Source organism: Oncorhynchus kisutch, linkage group LG16 (genome assembly GCF_002021735.2).
Source record: "Oncorhynchus kisutch isolate 150728-3 linkage group LG16, Okis_V2, whole genome shotgun sequence".
In the NCBI taxonomy this organism is placed as follows: Eukaryota; Metazoa; Chordata; class Actinopteri; order Salmoniformes; family Salmonidae; genus Oncorhynchus; species Oncorhynchus kisutch.
The window spans coordinates 44,162,471-44,184,349 of record NC_034189.2 but is presented as its reverse complement, the minus strand read 5'-3'; the positions used below and the strand labels follow the sequence as shown (position 1 = coordinate 44,184,349).

Below are 21,879 nucleotides of genomic sequence, written 5' to 3'. Positions count from 1 at the left end.
TTTAACTAGGCAAGTCAGTTGAGAACAAATTCTTATGTACAATGACGGCCTACCGAAAGGCAAAAGGCCTCCTGCGGGGACGGGCCGGGATTAAACATAAACATTTAATAAAAATATAGGACAAAACACACATCCCGACAAGAGAGACACCACAACACTGCATGGAGACCTAGGTCAACAACATAGCATGGCAGCAACACATGGCAACACAGCATGGTAGCAACACAACATGATGACAAAATGGTAGCAACACAGCATGGTACAAACATTAATGGGCACAGACAACAGCACAAAGGGCAAGAAGGTAGAGACAACAATCATGTCTCAATTTTACTTCAGGGGGTGGTTATTGGTCAATAGTACCCCGTAGTGCCTGACCCTGCACTATAATACTACTGACCTCTAGAAGTTCATGTGATGATTGCACAGTGTGGCTGGTGCTCCGCTACAGAAGGAGGTAGTCCTTACAGAGCATGGCTTCATCCCCCTGAACCCAAGATCAGGGCTTTTAGGCTTCAAACCCCTCTTTACCTTGACCTCCATGCTGGTCCAGTTGACCTCTGATGCAGTGATGTTCCTGTCCTCCCAGTACCTCAGAGTGGAGTTGCTGGGATCCTTTGGCTCCACACACGCACACCTGCCAGAGCACAACACACATATGCATAGGTACACACACACACACACACACACACACACACACACACACACACACACACACACACACACAAACAGTCACACACAAGCCCGCAGACACACACATGCACAAGTACACACACACGTTCACAAGTAAACACACACACACACTCGTCATGTTCCAGCCTTAGTCTAAACATGTCAACACATATGTGTCCTCTACTATTTGAGTTGTTCCACCTTAAAAAGCACAAGAAAGAGGATTTGGATTGTTCTGAAATCCTTTCTGTAGTTAGGAACGGATAAGATTAGTGTTCCTGAAATATTATTTTGTTGAAATATAATTTGATTTCTGAGAAATTAAAGGATTGCACCCAAATTGGCCATTTTAATTTTTAGGATTTATATGAGCAAAAGCAATTGGTTGTCTACCTAAAGTAGCAAAGAAAATGTTGTGATCCATTTAATAAACACAAGAGACCAGCAAAATGGATAAAAGGGTGTGGTGTCAGTAGCAGGAACAACGGCATCTAGTGGGCAAAATTTGGTACCTTCACACTAATTTATGATACAGAATAGAAGTGACTTCAATGGCTAATTTCTCTGAACCGGGGGGGGGGGGGGGGGGACATCTCCAGATTCACAGGGAATACATTACAAAGTATGAAGAAGCAATACTCCAGGCAGCAGCTTCATACTACGTGCCAGACATAGAGAACTGATACTGTATACTGGTTGTTGGGGTGGGTTTGGTGTGAGATGTGGGGGTTCAGTGGGTGGCTTTCATTGGATTCCTCAAGTCTTACTCATTGTTATGAAGAATTATGGTCCAAATCAGATGTTAGGTACTATATTTGTTTAAGATTATATGAATCTTATAAATTAAAACAGCCAATTTGGGTGACATCAATTTAATTTCTCAGAGATCAAATTATATTTCAACAAAATAATGTTTCAGGAATCCTAATCTTATCTGTTTCTAACTACAGAAGCAATTTCAGAGCAACCTGAGATGGCGGGTGACATGGCTTGACGAAATGTCATGGAATGACCCATAAGGATTAATCTTGATGACTTCACCAATGTATGGAAAACATTAACTTGACCGTACATTACATCGACTTGGAACGATTACATCATGTATTAATGTACGTCCCTGGGTTTACACATGGGATTATTCGGCATACTGCTATAATCTTGGAGCATTACCGAAAAACTGGATAAACTGCCCATGTTGCCCATCTGTGCTTTGATGATGTAGCTAGCTAACACTAAAACTATGTGTATAGCACTCTGGTATACGGTCTGTGTTGTGGCCCCAAAAAACTGTTTTCCACCTGCAGTATTGTAAGTGGAGTACTACTTACATTTAAGAATGCTACATAAACAAAGAGGTCAAATTTACTCATATCACTACTAGTTCCACTGAAGAGTAGCGGTAGTTAGTGGAGTATTGGTTCCATTAATGAGTACACTCTTAGAAAAAAGGGTTTCAAAAGGGTTCTTTGGCTGTCCCCATAGGAGAACCCTTTTTTTGAGACCAAAACACAGACAGTATACCAGAGTCCTGTACACATAGTTTTAGTGTTAGCTAGCTACACCATCAAAGCACTCTGTGGGAAGGGTTATACATGGAACCCAAAATAGTTCTACCTGGAAACAACAGGGTTCAACCTGGAACCAAAAAGGGTTCTCCCGTGGGGACACCCGAAGAACCCTTTTAGGTTCTAGATAGCACCTTTTTTTCTAAGAGTATACTACAGGTTAAGATTACTAGTTTAATTTGTTGGCATTTAAAGGAGTACTACTATAACAGTTCCACTTATGACTATTTGATCCACTTACGAGTATTAGTTCCACTAACTAATACTATTTCCATGACTTACGAGTACTGGGTGAGTTTCTGCAGGTTGTTGTTCATGTTGATGGGGTAGTGTTCCCCCAGGTGGATGAGTTTCTCCAGGGCCTCGTAGATGAAGATGATGCAGATGAGCGAGGCGAAGGCCTCCTCTGTGAAGCGGGTGATGTAACAGACCAGGGAGCTAGCGTCTGTAGCCACCAGGACCAGGCAGAGGAACGCCGTCCACAGGCCGATACAGGCCCTCAGGGAGAGGTAGGACAGGTCATAGTCCCTGTGGACAAACACACACACACACACGTGTAACTGGTGGGATGCGAACCCCCATCTCCCACTCGGGAGGCCAACGTCTTAACCATTAGACCAAAAGGACATTCCTTCTTGGGCCGAGGTTGTCACCGATTTTTACACGAGCGCACATACACAGACACACACACACACACACACACATGCATGTGCACACACACACACACACAATAAGTGACTGCAATGCTAAGTGCGAGCGTGCATGAATGACTTGTTTCAGAGAGACATGATTCAGCATGAGCCAGTCACTCATGCACGCACTTTGATTCTGTCCAAATCTTTGCATAGTGGAAATGGAGTCACTAACATTAAATATATTTATAGTGGAGCCGTCAATATGTCAGTGGTACAGTACCACAGACATTGTACTTAACATTATCTGCCAATACATTTCCAATTAGCCTGGTCCCAGATCTGTTCGCATATATACAGTTGAAGTCGGAAGTTTACATACACCTAAGCCAAATACATTTAAACTCAGTTTTTCACAATTCCTGACATTTAATCAGAGTAAAATTCCCTGTGTTAGGTCAGTTAGGATCATCACCTATTTGAGTATTGGATAGCATTGCCTTTAAATCATTTAACTTGGGTCAAACGTTTTGGGTTGCCTTCCCCAAGCTTCCCACAATAAGTTGGGTGAATTTTGTCCCATTCCTCCTGACAGAGCTGGTGTAACTGAGTCAGGATTCTAGGCCTCCTTGATCGCACACACTTTTTCAGTTCTGCCCACAAATTGTTCTATAGGACTGAGGTCAGGGCTTTGTGATGGCCCCTCCAATACCTTAACTTTGTTGTCCTTAAGCCATTTTGTCACAACTTTGGAAGTATGCTTGGGGTCATTGTCCATTTGGAAGACCCATTTGCGACCAGGCTTTAACTTCCTGATTTATGTCTTGAGATGTTGCTTCAATATATCCACATCATTTTCCTGCCTCGTGATGCAATCTATTTTGTGAAGTGCACCAGTCCCTCCTGCAGCAAAGCACCCCCACAACATGATGCTGCCACCCCCATGCTTCATGGTTGGGATGGTGTTCTTCGGCTTGCAAGCCTCCCCCTTATTCCTCCAAACATAACAATGGTCATTATGGCCATAAAGTTCCATTTTCGTTTCATCAGACCAGAGGACATTTCTACAAAAAGTATGACATTTGTCCCCATGTGCAGTTGCAAACCGTAGTCTGGCTTTTTTATGGCGGTTTTGGAGCAGTAGCTTCTTCCTTGCTGAGCGGCCTTTCAGGTTATGTCAATATAGGACTCGTTTTACTGTGGATATAGATACTTTTGTGCCTGTTTCCTCCAGCATCTTCACAAGGTCCTTTGCTGTTGTTCTGGGATTGATTTGCACTTTTCGCACCAAAGAACGTTCATGTCTAGGAGACAGAACGCGTCTCCTTCCTGAGCGGTATGATGGCTGGGTGGCCCCATGGTTTTTATACTTGCGTACTATTGTTTGTACAGATGAACGTGGTACGTTCAGGCATTTGGAAATTGCTCCCAAGGATGAACCAGACTTGTGGAGGTCTACAATTGTTTTTCTGAGGTCTTGGCTGATTTCTTTTGATTTTCCCATGATGTCAAGCAAAGAGGCACTGAGTTTGAAGGTAGGCCTTGAAATACCTCCACAGGTACACCTCCAATTGACTCAAATTATGTTAATTAGCCTATCAGAAGCTTCTAAAGCCATGACATAATTTTCTGGAATTTTCCAAGCTGTTTAAAGGCACAGTCAAATTAGTGTACGTAAACTTCTGACCCACTGGAATTGTGATACAGTGAATTATAAGTGAAATAATCTGTCTGTAAACAATTTTTCTTAAAATGACTTGTGTCATGCACAAAGTAGATGTCCTAACCAACTTGCCAAAACTATAGTTTGTTTTCAAGAAATTTGTGGAGTGGTTGAAAATGACTCCAACCTAAGTGTAAGTCAACCTCCAACTTCAACTGTAGCCATGGTTATAGTCCCTGTGGACACACATAAATGTGTAACTTGTGGGATGCGAACCCCCATCTCCCACTCGGAAGACCAACATATTAACTATTAGACCAAAATGACATTTCTTCTTGGGCCGAGGTTGTCACCGATTTTCACACGAGCGACACACACACGGACACACACGCACACACACGCACACACACAGACAGCCTTAGAAAAACCCATATACCTAAAGTCTTCCTGAATGCCAGGATCAATGTACTGTAGCCATGTCACAGTGATGAGAGCACCTAAGACAACATGACAACGTATCTGAAGTGGGGCAAACTCACTTGCAGAATTTGAAGAGAATCTTCTCAAACACTAGAACAGGGCCTGTGCTGCCTAGGATGGTGAGAGGCTGCCCAGCGAATAGGGAGTAGGCTATCCCCGTCATGGAGGCTCCGAACAGGGACTCAATTGCACTCTGGCCAAAAGGGGAAGTGACAGTAATGGGTTAATGGACGACAGGTTACATAGCGCTTTCATAATAACTACACTGTCTGTGCAGTCTTCATTTGTTGAAGATGGTTATCTACTAGGGGATACGGCAACCAAAACCTAGCTATTCGTTTAGTTCAGCTTCATCGGGACACCATCGTTGCTTCCCTAACGGGTGAATATAAAAGTGCTTTATTGTTGTGCATAACTCCATCAGAAATCCCGACAAACACATGAAGTAAGGCCTTCAGAAAGCCAGACTGTTCTTCTGCCATTCGGGACAACATGTTGTTAACGCAGCAAAGCCAACGCGTGTCATGTGGTACGAGCGGTGTGTCTTACTATGCGTCCCTCGGTGGCTTCCCCCAGCAGTCCGCCGAAGGTGATGACAGGAGACATGCAGGCACAGTAGAGGAAAAGGAAGGAGGCCAGACACTGCAGGCTCAAAGCGTCCGTGTAGTCAGACAGGTAGTGGGGCGCCTTGCGCTTGATGTCCATGAAGAACCCTCCAAAGAACCTGGAAATCACACACACAATAGCGCATGTACACGAGCACACACACACCACCTTAGTGAACCAACATCAATTACCATATGAATTTAAAGGAGTCAAATGTGTTCCCTTTCATTTTTCAGTTTCAAGTAAAAAGTATGCACCATAGTGTGTTTTTAAATGTGTTTTTTTTCTTCCCCCCACAAGCCACATACTAGGAGGAGAGAGGAAACATTCTGATGGTAGAGGAAGCACATGGCGACCTAGCCAGAGGCGGTTGCTGGGGAAACGGGGGGGGGGGGGGGGGTGGGCGTGACTTTGAGTGGTTTTTCAACCGTGCGGGGATGGATGCTACTCTGTTGGCCCTCCGGGAGATCATGGCTCATAGCAGAACTGGGCTGCAGGCCAATCTACTTTACACGTCAGGATGAGTTCCTCAGAGACCTACTGTAGCAGGGAGCATCCCTTACAACTACATCACTTCAAAACCCACGACATACAGTATCCACTTACTACAGCTGCACATAGCCTACTGCCTCACTCTAAATATAGTGTGTCACACTACTGCAGCTTCCTCCTCGCTCTAGATACACTCTACTACACTACTGTAGAAACCCAAAACACATGACACCTATAATAAAGTATTGTTAATAAAGTTGTAACACTGTATTGTGAGTGTCCATTAGTACTTAAAAGCTACTGCTAATAAGATACTAATAATTCATGAATTCATATACATTATTTTGCATTGTTAAGTATTTATTAGGCATTTTAAGAGATTAGGTAACACTTTATTTACAGGATCAAAATGCTTATGAGCGAATGCTGTAGGCTATTAACTATTGAACTAATTTTCGACCTATAAAACAGATTCAGGTCAGCACTTAGTTAATGCACACTTAGTGCTCGTATTATAAGTGTACATGATTACATGACGAACTAATAATAGCTAAATAAAAGATTCAAATCGGCCCTTAGTTAACGTACACACAGTTGGTGCATTATATGTGGACATCAAATTGTACAATAAAGTGTTACCAAAATAGCTAGAGTGTTTCCCCAGTGTTGTCGAGGCACATTTTAATAAGTGACGCTGGTCTTATGTAGGAAAGTACGCATGGATGATTCCAAATGCATATATCACACTGAATCAATCACAGCTCTTTTTGTGAACACAGAGCTCGAGGAACAAGAGAGACCCATAAGGATGTGTGTTTTTTAAAGGATGGCTAGATGTACTGCTGGGGACAGGGAGAGCCGGAGAGGAGATAAACAGGGGATTGAAAGACAAAGAGGACCTTAGATGGTCCACAGTGGTGTAGATCACACTCACAGTGCTAGCCAGCCTAATCTCAGCCCAAACACACACACCACTTCCCTTCAACTCACAACCACCACACACACACTCAAACCTACCTTCCTGTGCGCTGTAGCTCTGGGCCTCCATGGCCACCAGGTTCCTCTGCTTCTCCCAGATCTCCGTTGGGTAGAGGAGGGACCTTGCGCTTTTCCTGTGTGGTAAAGAATAGAGGTCAGAGGTCAGATGGAAAATAAATATTTATTTGCCAAAAATAGCTATATCATTTATTTTCAATGCATCTCCGCTAGTAGGGATTGTCCTAAAATAGCCTGTCAGGAAAAACATTCCTTCCAACAATACGGGACTGCTTTTTTAAGGACAAGCAGTCTGGCACATACCAAAAACAGCTGATGATAGAAAAACAAAACAAATTTATTCAGAAGGGATTTAGAGCATGTCCTTGGGGTACACCAGCAGTTATATCCGAAGTAAAATTCCGATTGGGTTTAGCCATTGATGCAGTTGGAAGCAAACTAAGAGATGATGGCATAGGGTCAGAGTCAACTATATATGCATCTCAAAACAAGTCTCTGGTTAGGGGTGATGGCATAGACACCACCAGGAAGAGGCTCACCTGAGAGGGCACGTTTTTGGGCGGCTCTATCCTGATGGAGGGGTCCCACTCCCCAGGTGGCAACACAGTCACCTGGTCCAGGAACTCATCGATGCCGGCCACCAGGTCGTTCCTGTCCTTGGCTTTATACGCCACGTCATGGAACACCTGGGAGGTTGGCAGAGAGGGAATGGGGTTAACCTGTATGCGTCATAAACTTGGCTAACATAACCAAAGGCCACGCAGGGAAAAGCACACACAGGACTACTGCAACGTGGCTACTTACCTCGTCTGTCATCAGAGTTGCGATGGATCGGCCAATCTCATGGTACTGTGGTCCTTTTCCCAGAGGCCCCAGCAGAATGAACAGGAACCTGAGGGAGAACAGAGAAGAAGGTTTTAACCTTTTACCTTAAATAGAGTGCATCTACTCAGGAACTTACCCAATGCAAAAACACCTATCCCACTTCATTTACGAACACATACAATTCATAGTATTAACCGTAATCCTCATTCACAACAATATTATAATAAAATTAAAGTGTGCGTGTCTGACCTGGTGGTGATGGGGACCTCAGCTAGGCCGTTGAGCAGCACGGCGGGACACAGACGGACAAAGGCCACCACGGGCTGCTCCAAGAACTCTAGCTCCCCCACCAGGACATTGGATGCCTCTGCACCGGGTGGAATCTTCTTCATGAAGTGGAGGTCAATCTACAGACATGAATCCTATTTAGCTAATAGGAGATAGGAAAATATGCTAAATAGGGTCGACTGAAATTAGGGCCAAGGGATCATGGATAGGCCCACTGAGAAATCTGTCATAAATTGGCTACAGCAGATGTCTGGCTAGATACTGAGTTGTGACTAGAATCCGTGGGTTTATTATTCATTGAGCTACAGAGAAATGGCTAAACGCTTTGAGTGGGTCACACAGCATAGTAAATGCACTGGTCTAAAACATACTAACTGGTGGTTAGCATAGTCACAGTAATGTAGCTACTTGCTAATGTACTGCATGTCGATAAAAAAATAGAATTGTGCTTAGTAGAAACTTTTGGGTAACCTGGTAGCCAACCTTAGTATGACAACAACCATAGGACTTGGCTATACAGAACATACAAATAATGGTGCGACCAGGCTAGACCTTGCTGAAGTCCACATGGCTGTTCTCCCGGCTGACATGTTCCTTGCCCTCTGTGGTGGCTGGCTGGGACTGGGGAGAGACAGTCTGACCTGGGAGACATCAGGACGGGAGAGAGTCAGACTGTTAGTCACTCTCACTGGACAACATACTGCACTGTATTCAGATTAAGACTTTTAGTGTAACACTATAATCTAGATGAAAGTCATCAATTCATTAATCCTACCTAGATTAAAGAAGGAATGAGGCCTTGACGATTCTCTTTGTGATCAAAACGTTGCACTTCCTAAATTGAATTTTCAAGTAGTACTACACTGCTCATAAAAATTAAGGGAACACAAAAATAACACATCCTAGATCTGAATGAATGAAATATTCTTATTAAATATTTTTTACTTTACATAGTTGAATGTGCTGACAACACTGCTCAAAAAAAAGGGAACAATTAAACAACACAATGTAACTCCAAGTCAATCACACTTCTGTGAAATCAAACTGTCCACTTAGGAAGCAACACTGATTGACAATAAATTTCACACGCTGTTGTGCAAATTGAATAGACAACAGGTAGAAATTATAGGCAATTAGCAAGACACCCCCAATAAAGGAGTGGTTCTGCAGGTGGTGACCACAGACCACTTCTCAGTTCCTATGCTTCCTGGCTGATGTTTTGGTCACTTTTGAATGCTGGCGGTGCTTTCACTCTAGTGGTAGCATGAGACGGAGTCTACAACCCACACAAGTGGCTCAGGTAGTGCATCTCATCCAGGATGGCACATCAATGCGAGCTGTGGCAAGAAGGTTTGCTGTGTCTGTCAGCGTAGTGTCCAGAGCATGGAGGCGCTACCAGGAGACAGGCCAGTACATCAGGAGACGTGGAGGAGGCCGTAGGAGGGCAACAACCCAGCAGCACGACCGCTACCTCCGCCTTTGTGCAAGGAGGAGCAGGAGGAGCTCTTCACAGATGAAAGCAGGTTCACACTGAGCACATGTGACAGACGTGACAGAGTCTGGAGACGCCGTGGAGAACATTCTGCTGCCTGCAACATCCTCCAGCATGACCGGTTTGTCGGTGGGTCAGTCATGGTGTGGGGTGGCATTTCTTTGGGGGGCCGCACAGCCCTCCATGTGCTCGCCAGAGGTAGCCCGACTGCCATTAGGTACAGATCCTCAGACCCCTTGTGAGACCATATGCTGGTGCGGTTGGCCCTGGGTTCCTCCTAATGCAAGACAATGCTAGACCTCATGTGGCTGGAGTGTGTCAGCAGTTCCTGCAAGAGGAAGGCATTGATGCTATGGACTGGCCCGCCCATTCCCCAGACTTGAATCCAATTGAGCACATCTGGGACAACATGTCTCACTCCATCGTTGCACCACAGACTGTCCAGGAGTTGGCAGATGCTTTAGTCCAGGTCTGGGAAGAGATCCCTCAGGAGACCATCTGCCACCTCATCAGGAGCATGCCCAGGCGTTGTAGGGAGGTCATACAGGCACGTGGAGGCCACACAAACTACTGAGCCTCATTTTGACTTGTTTTAAGGACATTACATGAAAGTTGGATCAGCCTGTAGTGTGGTTTTCCACTTTAATTTTGAGTGTGACTCCAAATCCAGACCTCCATGGGTTGATCAATTTGATTTCCATTGCACATTCAACTATGTAAAGAAAAAAGTATTTCATAAAAAGTATTCAGATCTAGGATGTGTTATTTTAGCGTTCCCTTTATTTTTTTGAGCAGTGCATATATATATATATATACATCCAGTATATCACAAAAGTGAGTACACCCCTCACATTTTTGTAAATATTTGAGTATATATTTTCATGTGACAACACTGAAGAAATGACACTTTGCTACAATGTAAAGTAGTGAGTGCACAGCTTGTATAACAGTGTAAATTTGCTGTCCCCTCAAAATAACTCAACCCACAGCCATTAATGTCTAAACCGCTGACAACAAAAGTGAGTTTTAACTTCCTGACTGATGTCTTGAGATGTTGCTTCAATATATCCTCATGAAGCCATCTATTTTTTGAAGTACCACAGTCCCTCCTGCAGCAAAGCACCCCACAACATGATGCTGCCACCCCCGTGCTTCACTGTTGGGATGGTGTTCTTTGGCTTGCAAGCCTCCCCCTTTTTCCTCCAAACATGACGATGGTCATTATGGCCAAACAGTTCTATTTTTGTTTCATCAGACCAGAGGACATTTCTACAAAAAGTACGATCTTTGTCTCCATGTGCAGTTGCAAACCGTAGTCTGGCTTTTTTATGGCGGTTTTGGAGCAGTGGCTACTTCCTTGCTGAGCGGCCTTTGAGGTTATGTCGATATAGGAATCGTTTTACTGTGGATATAGATACTTTTGTACCTGTTTCCTCCAGCATCTTCACAAGGTGCTTTGCTGTTAATCTGGGATTGATTTTCACTTTTCGCACCAAAGTACGTTCATCTCTAGGAGACAGAACACATCTCCTTCCTGAGTGGTATGACGGCTGCGTGGTCCCATGGTGTTTATACTCGCATATTATTGTTTGTACAGATGAACGTGGTACCTTCACGCGTTTGGAAATTGCTCCCAAGGATGAACCAGACTTGGAGGTCTACAATTTTTTGCTGATTTTCCCATGTCAAGCAAAAAGGCACTGAGTTGGAAGGTAGGCCTTGAAATATATCCACAGGTACACCTCCAATTGACTAAAATGATGTCAATAAGCCTATCAGAAGCTTCTAAAGCCATGACATCATTTTCTGGAATTTTCCAACCTGTTTAAAGGCACAGTCAACTTAGTGTATGTAAACTTCTGACCTACTGGAATTGTGATACCGTGAAATATGTGAAATAAGAATTAAGTGAAATAATCTGTCTGTAAACAATTGTTGGAAGAATTACTTGTGTCATGCAGAAAGTAGATGTCCTATCCGACTTGACAAAACTATAGTTTGTTAACAAGAAATGTGTGGAGTGGTTGAAAAACGAGTTTTAATGACTCCAACCCAAGTGTATGTAAACTTCCGACTTCAACTGTGTGTGTGTGTATACACACACACACACACACACACACACACACACACACATACATATATATATACACATGCAAACCTAGACACACACACAGACACACACACACATAGACACACACACACAAACAAAAGTAGAGAATGTAGACAGTAGTTGAGATATTAATCAAACAAAACATCATGTCACATAGAGACACAATACAGCACAACAATCAGAAAAGCCACAAAACTGTGATTGATGTGTGGATGGTTGGTTGGTTGGTTGGTGGATTGGTGAGCTCACCGTTCTTGTCCATGGAGTGGGGCTCGGAATGCTTTTTGCCAATATCGGCGAAGGAGCGTACGATGGGGATGCGGTTGGCCAGCTTCTTGTGGTTCTGGTGGTGGTGCTGCTTCAGAAGTGCCTCACGGATCCTCCTCCTCACGTCCTCCCCCACCCCGGCCGACACCTCATGCTGGTCCAGGACCATATCTGAGAGAACACACATATAGATTGGTTAGGGGTTTGCGTGCCTTGCTCAAGGGCAAAACGGCAGTAATTGGCACCTGATATTCTAACTCCTGTAACTCTCCAGTTGCAGACTCACTCCCGCCAGACTTTCCCCGTCGACCCTCGGATTTGAACCAGCAAACTTCTGGCCACCCTCCACTCCAGCACCACTCTACGTACCGGCGATCTCCTCCAGTGAGTTGGCCCTCATGTCCAGCAGCACGGTGCCGTTGAGGATGCAGCTCCTCAGCTCAAACAGGCTATGAAGAGACAGGGTGGCCACGTAGGGCTTGCTCCAACGCTCGCCTCCATCCTCCACGTCCTCCTCAAACTTCAGCCACCTACACACACACACACAGACACACAGAGATGCACATGCAGAAAAACAGACACCTGATTGGCTGTGGAGCTGGAGCGGGTGGTGCGATTGGTTACCTGGCGGTCTCCTTCCACTCTGCATCCTCGCCCTCTCTCAGGCAGATCTCATCCAGCTCAGTGAAGAGGGCATGAGGTATGTGCTCTTCATCACCATCCTCTGTCCCCAGAAGGAACTGCACCCTCTGGGCAGGAGTGTCTGCTGTAGAGGGGTAGAGGAGGCAAAGGAGAGAGTTGGGGGTGTGGAGAGGGGGGAAGAAAGGGAGAAGATGAGAAAGAGAGAAAGGGGGGTGAGAGAAAGAAAAAAAACTTTTCCCCAAACACAGTGTGTCTAAACTCTGGTGTCCAAACACCCAGCACACCCTAGACATTCTGTCTGAGGACCAACTAGGTTCACCTAGCCACATAGTAATACACACAGGCACAAACGACCTGAGAACAAAGCAGGAAAGGGTGGCCACAGCACTGACGGGAGTGATTGAAAAAGCTTCTTCTACTTTCCCCAACGCACAAGTGGTTATCTCCACCCTGCTACCACGAAAAGACTTCCACCCTGCTACAATACAGCGGGTAAATGCAAGTATGTCCCGTGACTGTGCCTCAAAACCAAATGTTTTCCTGGCCCACCACTCCACCCTGGACTTGAACAGCCTCTATGACCAGGTCCACCTCTACAAGGCAGCAGTGCCCACCACTCCACCCTGGACTTGAACAGCCTCTATGACCAGGTCCACCTCTACAAGGCAGCAGTGCCCACCACTCCACCCTGGACTTGAACAGCCTCTATGACCAGGTCCACCTCTACAAGGCAGCAGTGCCCACCACTCCACCCTGGACTTGAACAGCCTCTATGACCAGGTCCACCTATACAAGGCAGCAGTGCCCACCTTCGCCCGGGCTCTAAAGGACATCGCTCTCAAACGCAGCCCCAACACTTCACACAGGAGCAACTGATCAATAGACACCCCGCCCAGACCAGCGAGACACTCTCCCAGACCTCCGGAACATTTTACATTTGGCTAGAAATTCAAAAGGAAATGAGCTTAGAAACATTTCCTCCTGTGTGCTACCTATACCCCCCCACTAAAATCCCCATACTTTATGGAAGACAGCTTCTCCATCCTGGAGGGGGAAATCAATCATTTCCAGACTCAGGGACTAGTCCGTGGTGACCTAAATGCCAGAACCGGGACAAGAACCTGACACCCTCAGCACACAGGGGGACAAACACCTGCTTGGAGGTGACCACAATCCCTCCCCCATATGCCCCCCTAGGCACAACTATGACAACATAACCAACAAAAACGGGTCACAACTCCTGCAGCTCTGTCGCACGCTAGGTATGTACATAGTCAATGGTAGGCTTCAAGGGGACTCCTATGGTAGGTACACCTATAGCTCATCTCTTGGCACTAGTACTGTAGACAACTTTATCACTGACCTCAACCCAGAGTCTCTCAGAGCGTTCACAGTCAGCCCACTGACACCCCTATCAGACCACAGCAAAGTCACAGTCTACTTGAACAGAGCAATACTCAATCATGAGGCATCAAAGCCGAAGGAACTGAGTAATATTAAGAAATGCTATAGATGCAAGGAATGTAGTTTGGAAACCTACCAAAAAACAAATTCAATCCCTTTTACACAACTTCCTGGACAAAACGTTCCACTGTAATAGTGAAGGTGTAAACTTGGCAGTAGAAAATCTCAACAGTATATTTGACCTCTCAGCTTCCCTATCAAATCTAAAAATCTCAAATAGAAAACTGAAGAAAATGAACAATGACAAATGGTTTGATGAAGAATGAAAAAATCTAATAAAGAAATTGAGAAACCTGTCCAACCAAAAACATAGAGACCCAGAAAACCTGAGACTACACCTTCACTATGGTGAATCACTAAAACAATGCAGAAATACACTACGGAAAAAAGAACAGCATGCCAGAAATCAGCTCAATGTAATTGAAGAATCCATAGATTCTAACCACTTCTGGGAAAATTGGAAAACACTAAGCAAACAACAACACGAAGAATTATCTACCCAAAATTGAGATGTATGGGTAAACCACTTCTTCAATCCTTTTGACTCTATAACAAAGACCAAATAGCAAAAACATATACATAATCAACTACAAATCTTAGAATCAACTATTAAAGACTACCAGAACGCACTGGATTATCCAATTACCTTGAATGAACTACAGGACAAAATAAAAACCCTCCAACCCAAAAAGGCATGTGGTGTTGATGGTATCCTCAATGAAATTATCAAATATACAGACAACAAATTCCAATTGGCTATACTAAAACTCTTTAACATCATCCTTAGCTCTAGCATCTTCCCCAATATTTGGAACCAAGGATTGATCACCACATTCCACAAAAGTGGAGACAGATTTGACCCAAATAACTACCGTGGGATATGCGTCAACAGCAACCTTGGGAAAATCCTCTGCATTATCATTAACAGCAGACTCGTACATTTCCTCAGTGAAAACAATGTACTGAGCAAATGTCAAATGGGCTTTTTACTCAATTATCGTACGACAGACCATGTATTCACCCTGCACACCCTGATTGACAAACAAACAAACCAAAACAAAGACAAAGTCTTCTCATGCTTTGTTGATTTCAAAAAAGCATTCGACACAATTTGGCATGAGGGTCTGCTATACAAATTGATGGAAAGTGGTGTTGGGGGAAAAACATACAACATTATAAAATCCATGTACACAAACAACAAGTGTGCGGTTAAAATAGGCAAAAAACACACACATTTTTTCCCACTAGGCCTTGGGGTGAGACAGGGATGCAAGCGTAAGCCCCACCCTCTTCAACATATACAGTGGGGCAAAAAAGTATTTAGTCAGCCACCAATTGTGCAAGTTCTCCCACTTAAAAAGATGAGAGAGGCCTGTAATTTCCATCATAGGTACACTTCAACTATGACAGACAAAATGAGAAGAAAAAAACAAATCGAGAAAATCACATTGTAGGATTTTTTATGAATTTATTTGCAAATTATGATGGAAAATAAGTATTTGCTCACCTACAAACAAGCAAGATTTCTGGCTCTCACAGACCTGTAACAACTTCTTTAAGAGGCTCCTCTGTCCTCAACTCGTTACCTGTATTAATGGCACCTGTTTGAACTTGTTATCAGTATAAAAGACACCTGTCCACAACCTCAAACAGTCACACTCCAAACTCCACTATGGCCAAGACCAAAGAGCTGTCAAAGGACACCAGAAACAAAATTGTAAACCTGCACCAGGCTGGGAAGACTGAATCTGCAATAGGTAAGCAGCTTGGTTTGAAGAAATCAACTGTGGGAGCAATTAATAGGAAATGGAAGACATACAAGACCACTGATAATCTCCCTCGATCTGGGGTCAAAATGATCACAAGAACGGTGAGCAAAAATCCCAGAACCACACAGGGGGACCTAGTGAATGACCTGCAGAGAGCTGGGACCAAAGTAACAAAGCCTACCATCAGTAACACACTACGCCGCCAGGGACTCAAATCCTGCAGTGCCAGACGTGTCCCCCTGCTTAAGCCAGTACATGTCCAGGCCCGTCTGAAGTTTGCTAGAGAGCATTTGGATGATCCAGAAGAAGATTGGGAGAATGTCATATGGTCAGATGAAACCAAAATATAACTTTTTGGTAAAAACTCAACTCGTCGTGTTTGGAGGACAAAGAATGCTGAGTTGCATCCAAAGAACACCATACCTACTGTGAAGCATGGTGGTGGAAACATCATGCTTTGGGGCTATTTTTCTGCAAAGGGACCAGGACGACTTATCCGTGTAAAGGAAAGAATGAATGGGGCCATGTATTGTGAGATTTTGAGTGAAAACCTCCTTCCATCAGCAAGGGCATTGAAGATTAAATGTGGCTGGGTCTTTCAGCATGACAATGATCCCAAACACACCGCCCGGGCAACGAAGGAGTGGCTTCGTAAGAAGCATTTCAAGGTCCTGGAGGGGCCTAGCCAGTCTCCAGATCTCAACCTCATAGAAAATCTTTGGAGGGAGTTGAAAATCCGTGTTGCCCAGCAACAGCCCCAAAACATCACTGCTCTAGAGGAGATCTGCATGGAGGAATGGGCCAAAATACCAGCAACAGTGTGTGAAAACCTTGTGAAGACTTACAGAAAATGTTTGACCTCTGTCATTGCCAACAAAGTGTATATAACAAAGTATTGAGATAAACTTTTGTTATTGACCAAATACTTATTTTCCACCATCATTTGCAAATAAATAAATTAAAAATCCTACAATGTGATTTTCTGGATTTTTTTCCCTCATTTTGTCTGTCATAGTTGAAGTGTACCTATGATGAAAATGACAGGCCTCTCTCATCTTTTTAAGTGGGAGAACTTTCACAATTGGTGGCTGACTAAATAGTTTTTTGTCCCACTGTGTGTGTGTGTATATATATATATTTATATATAGGGCACTAGAATATATATATATTTATATATAGGGCACTAGAAAGGTCTGCAGCACCCAGCCTCACCCTACCAGAATCTGAAGTCAAATGTCTACTGTTTGCTGAAGATCTGGTCCTTCTGTCACCAACCAAGGAGGGCCTACACAGCAGCACTTTCTGCACAGATTCTGCCAGACCTGTGCCCTGACAGTAAATCTCAGTAAGACCAAAATGTTTTTTATTTCACCTTTATTTAACCAGGTAAGCCAGTTGAGAACAAGTTCTCATTTACAACTGTGACCTGGCCAAGATAAAGCAAAGCAGTGCGACAAAAAACAACACAGAGTAACACATGGAATAAACAAAAGTGCAGTCAATAATAGAAAAATCTATATGCACTGTGTGCAAATGGAGTAAGGAGGTAAGGTAATAAATAGGCCATAGTAGAAAAGTAATTACAGTTTAGCAAATTAACACTGGAGTGATAGATGTGCAGATGATGATGTGCAAGTAGAAATACTGGTGTGCAAAAGAGCAAAAAGTAAATAAAAACAATATGGGGATGGGGTAGGTAGTTGGGTGGGCTATTCACGGATGGGCTATGTACAACTGTTGCGATCGGTAAGCTGATGCTTAAAGTTAGTGAGGGAGATATAAGTCTCCAACTTCAGCGATTTTTGCAATTCATTCCAGTCATTGGCAGCAGAGAACAGGAAGGAAAGGTGGCCAAAGTGGGTGTTGGCTTTGGGGATGACCAGTGAGATATACCTGCTGGAGCTCGTGCTACGGGTGGGTGTTGTTATCGTGACCAGTGAGCTGAGATAAGGTGGTGCTTTACCTAGCAGAGACTTATAGATGACCTGGAGCCAGTGGGTCTGGCAACAAATATGTAGCGAGGGCCAGCCGACGAGAGCGTACAGGTCGCAGTGGTGGGTAGTATTTGGGGCTTTGGTGACAAAATGGATGGCACTGTGATAGACTGCATCCAGTTTGCTGAGTAGAGTGTTGGAGGCAATTTTGTAAATGACATCGCCGAAGTCGAGGATCAGTAGGATAGTCAGATTTACGAGGGTATGTTTGGCACCGTGAGTGAAGGAGGCTTTGTTGTGAAATAGGAAGCCGATTCTAGATTTAATTTTGGATTGGAGATGTTTAATATTAGTCTGGAAGGAGAGTTTACAGTCTAGCCAGACACCTAGGTATTTGTAGTCAGAACCTTCCAGACTAGTGATGCTAGTTGGGCTGGCGGGTGTGGGCAGCAATCGGTTGAAGACCATGCATTTAGTTTTACTAGCATTTAAGAGCAGTTGGAGGCCATGGAAGGAGTGTTTTATGGCATTGAAGCTCGTTTGGAGGTTAGTTAACACAGTGTCCAAAGAAGGGACACATGTATACAGAATGGTGTCATCTGCGTAGAGGTGGATCAGGGAATCACCCATAGCAAGAGCGACATCATTAATATATACAGAGAAAAGAGTCGGTCTGAGAATTGAACCCTGTGGTAACCCCATAGAGACTGCCAGAGGTCTGGACAACAGGCCCTCCGATTTGACACACTGAACTCTATCTGAGAAGTAGTTGGTGAACCAGGCGAGGCAGTAATTTGAGAAACCAAGGCTGTTGAGTCTGCCGATAAGAATACGGTGATTCACTGAGTCGAAAGCCTTGGCCAGGTCGATGAATACGGCTGCACAGTATTGTCTTTTATCGATGGCGGTTATGATATAATTTAGTACCTTGAGCGTGGCTGAGGTGTACCCGTGACCAGCTCAGAAACCGGATTGCATAGTGGAGAAGGTACAGTGGGATTCGAAATGGTCAGTGACCTGTTTGTTAACTTGGCTTTCGAAGACTTTAGAAAGGCAGGGCAGGATGGATATCGGTCTGTAACAGTTTGGGTCTAGAGTGTCTCCCCCTTTGAAGAGGGGAATGACCGTGGCAGCTTTCCAATCTTTAGGAATCTCAGATGATATGAAAGAGACATTGAACAGACTAGTAATAGGGGTTGCAACAATGGCGGCAGATCATTTTAGAAAGAGAGATTGTTGGTCCAGATTGGTCCAGATTGTCTAGCCCAGCTTATTTGTACGGGTCCAGGTTTTGAAGCTTTTTCAGAACATCTGCTATCTGGATTTGGGTGAAGGAGAAGCTGGGGAGGCTTGGGCAAGTAGCTGTGGGGGGTGCACAGCTGTTGGCCAGGGTTGGGGTAGCCAGGAGGAAAGCATGGCCAGCCATAGAGAAATGCTTGTTGAAATTGATTATCGTGGATTTATCGGTGGTGACAGTGTTTCCTAGCCTCAGTGCAGTAGGCAGCTGCGAGGAGGTGCTCTTATTCTCCATGGACGTTACAGTGTCCCAAATCTTTTTGGAGTTAGAGCTACAGGATGAAAATTCCTGTTTGAAAAAGCTAGCCTTTGCTTTCCTAACTGACTGTTTGTATTGGTTCCTGACTTCCCTGAAAAGTTGCATATCTCGGGGACTATACAAAAATAATAGTGTTCAAAAAAGGTCCAGTCACCAGGACCACAAATACAAATTCAATCTAGACACCCTTGCCCTAGAGCACACAAAAAACTATACATATACCTTGGGATAAACATCAGTGCCACAGGTAACTTCCACAAAGCTGTGAACGATCTGAGAGACAAGGCAAGAAGGGCATTCTATGCCATCAAAAGGAACATAACATTCGACATATCAGTTAGGATCTGGTTAAAAATACTTGAATCAGGTATAGAACCCATTGCCCTTCATGGTTGTGTTGTGGCGAAATCTGCACGGAGCCTTCACCGTGCACTGCCACTTTAAGAGCGCATGAGCAGTAAGGAAGGAGAAAATAAAGAGGGCACATTCAGCTCTTTGGGGAGGGGCTCTTGGGTGGCGCGACAGTTTGATTGTGTGTGCTGTGCTGCAGAAGTTTTGTTTGTTTTCAGCTTGTGTAGTTTATAGAGTATTTAACTCAATCATCGGTGTGATCGCTCTAGGTCGTGGTTGTTTTCGTTTGGGACCGCGCCCGTTATGGATCGCATGGATTAGTAGCAACATTGTTGCGAAGCTTTAACATACAAACCAACAAACCATCGGACAGTCAGACAGTACACCTTCACGCCTGAAGACCACAGCTAAGATCTCTCTTGTTATCTTTTTCTCTCTCTTACTCTTCCCTCTCATTCCAGTGCTTTACCCTGCAACAGACTCTCTATTTTTCAAATGCACTTCCCATTGAAGTTCATTAGAGCTGGACTATTATTTCCCTGCCAGAAGTATTTGGATGGACATTTTAGTAGGTTGCTTGCAAGTTGTATATTATGTGAACTGTATTGAGGTGGGGTGTACTAATGACATGTGGCCGAGAAGACTGTGGACATTTTTAAGGCCTTTGTTGTGTCGATGAACACCCCCCACATTCATACCCTATGCACTCATCCACTAGAAAATAATAATACAGATTATTGCAAATCCTCTGATGACTGGGTTCGTTCTTGTAAGAAGTTGCTGTTGAATTGCTCTGCCATTATTAGTATTATTGTATGAGGTATTCTTGTTTGGGTTACCCCTGTGCTGTGATGTGGGTTTTATATGGTGTGTATTCTTTTTTCTCTCCACTGGCTATCTGGTAAACAGGCTACCCTCTAGGCAGTCTCTTCTGCTGATGTGTGTGGGTCTGGTAGTGGTACTCTCTCTATTCTACTCTTTTCCTTTTTGCATAGTTAATACCTGCCTGGCGCCCGAACAAAATCTTTCTTTACCCCTCTAATAAATACCGCTACAGTGTATTCTGGGGTCCGCTAATGATCAAAATCCAGAAAAGAGACGTTAAATTCTACAACCACCTAAAAGGAAGCGATTCCCAAACCTTCCATAACAAAGTCATCACCTGCAGAGAAATGAACCTGGAGAAGAGTCCCCTAAGCAAGCTGGTCCTGGGGCTCTGTTCACAAACACAAACACACCCCACAGAGCCCCAGAACAGCAACACAATTAGACCCAACCAAATCATGAGAAAACAAAAAGCTAATTACTTGACACATTGGAAAGAATTAACAAAAAAACAGAGCAAGCTAGAATGCTATTTGGCCCTACACAGAGAGTACACAGCGGCAGAATACCTGACCACTGTGACTGACCCAAAATTGAGGAACGCTTTGACTATGTACAGACTCAGTGAGCATAGCCTTGCCATTGAGAAAGGCCGCCGTAGGCAGACATGGCTCTCAAGAGAAGACAGGCTATGTGCTCACTGCCCACAAAATGAGGTGGAAACTGAGCTGCACTTCCTAACCTCCTGCCCAATGTATGACCATATTAGAGAGACATATTTCCCTCAGATGACACAGATCCACAAAGTATTCAAAAACAAATCAAATTTTGATCAACTCCCATATCTACTGGGTGAAATTCCACAGTGTGCCATCACAGCAGCAAGATTTGTGACCTGTAGCCACGAGAAAAGGGCAACCAGTGAAGAACAAACACCATTGTAAATACAACCCATATTTATGCTTATTTATTTTATATTGTGTCCTTTAACCATTTGTAAATTGTTAACACTATATATATATATATATAAATATATATATATATATAAATATATATATATATATATATATATAAATATATATATATAAATATATATATATATAAATATATATATATAAATATATATATATAAATATATATATATAAATATATATATAAATATATATATATATATAAATATATAAATATATATATATATATATATAAATATATAAATATATATATATATATATATATATATATAAATATATA

General features: G+C 43.7%; 1 protein-coding gene across 4 annotated transcripts in view; it reads right to left on the bottom strand.

The window, feature by feature from the left end:
- LOC109906787 (sodium-driven chloride bicarbonate exchanger-like) overlaps positions 1-21,879 on the bottom strand; it is a 57,130-nt gene that overhangs the window by 7,339 nt on the left and 27,912 nt on the right. For all 4 annotated transcript variants that reach the window (XM_031792502.1, XM_031792503.1, XM_031792504.1 and 1 more), the window contains 12 exons: positions 12,713-12,854; positions 12,458-12,618; positions 12,071-12,259; positions 8,772-8,860; positions 8,181-8,338; positions 7,911-7,998; positions 7,646-7,792; positions 7,128-7,222; positions 5,562-5,736; positions 5,072-5,205; positions 2,520-2,765; positions 532-637 (listed from right to left, as the gene is read on the bottom strand). In XM_031792502.1, coding sequence (XP_031648362.1) covers positions 532-637; positions 2,520-2,765; positions 5,072-5,205; positions 5,562-5,736; positions 7,128-7,222; positions 7,646-7,792; positions 7,911-7,998; positions 8,181-8,338; positions 8,772-8,860; positions 12,071-12,259; positions 12,458-12,618; positions 12,713-12,854 — 1,730 coding nt within the window. The remainder of the gene's footprint in view (positions 1-531; positions 638-2,519; positions 2,766-5,071; positions 5,206-5,561; positions 5,737-7,127; positions 7,223-7,645; positions 7,793-7,910; positions 7,999-8,180; positions 8,339-8,771; positions 8,861-12,070; positions 12,260-12,457; positions 12,619-12,712; positions 12,855-21,879) is intronic.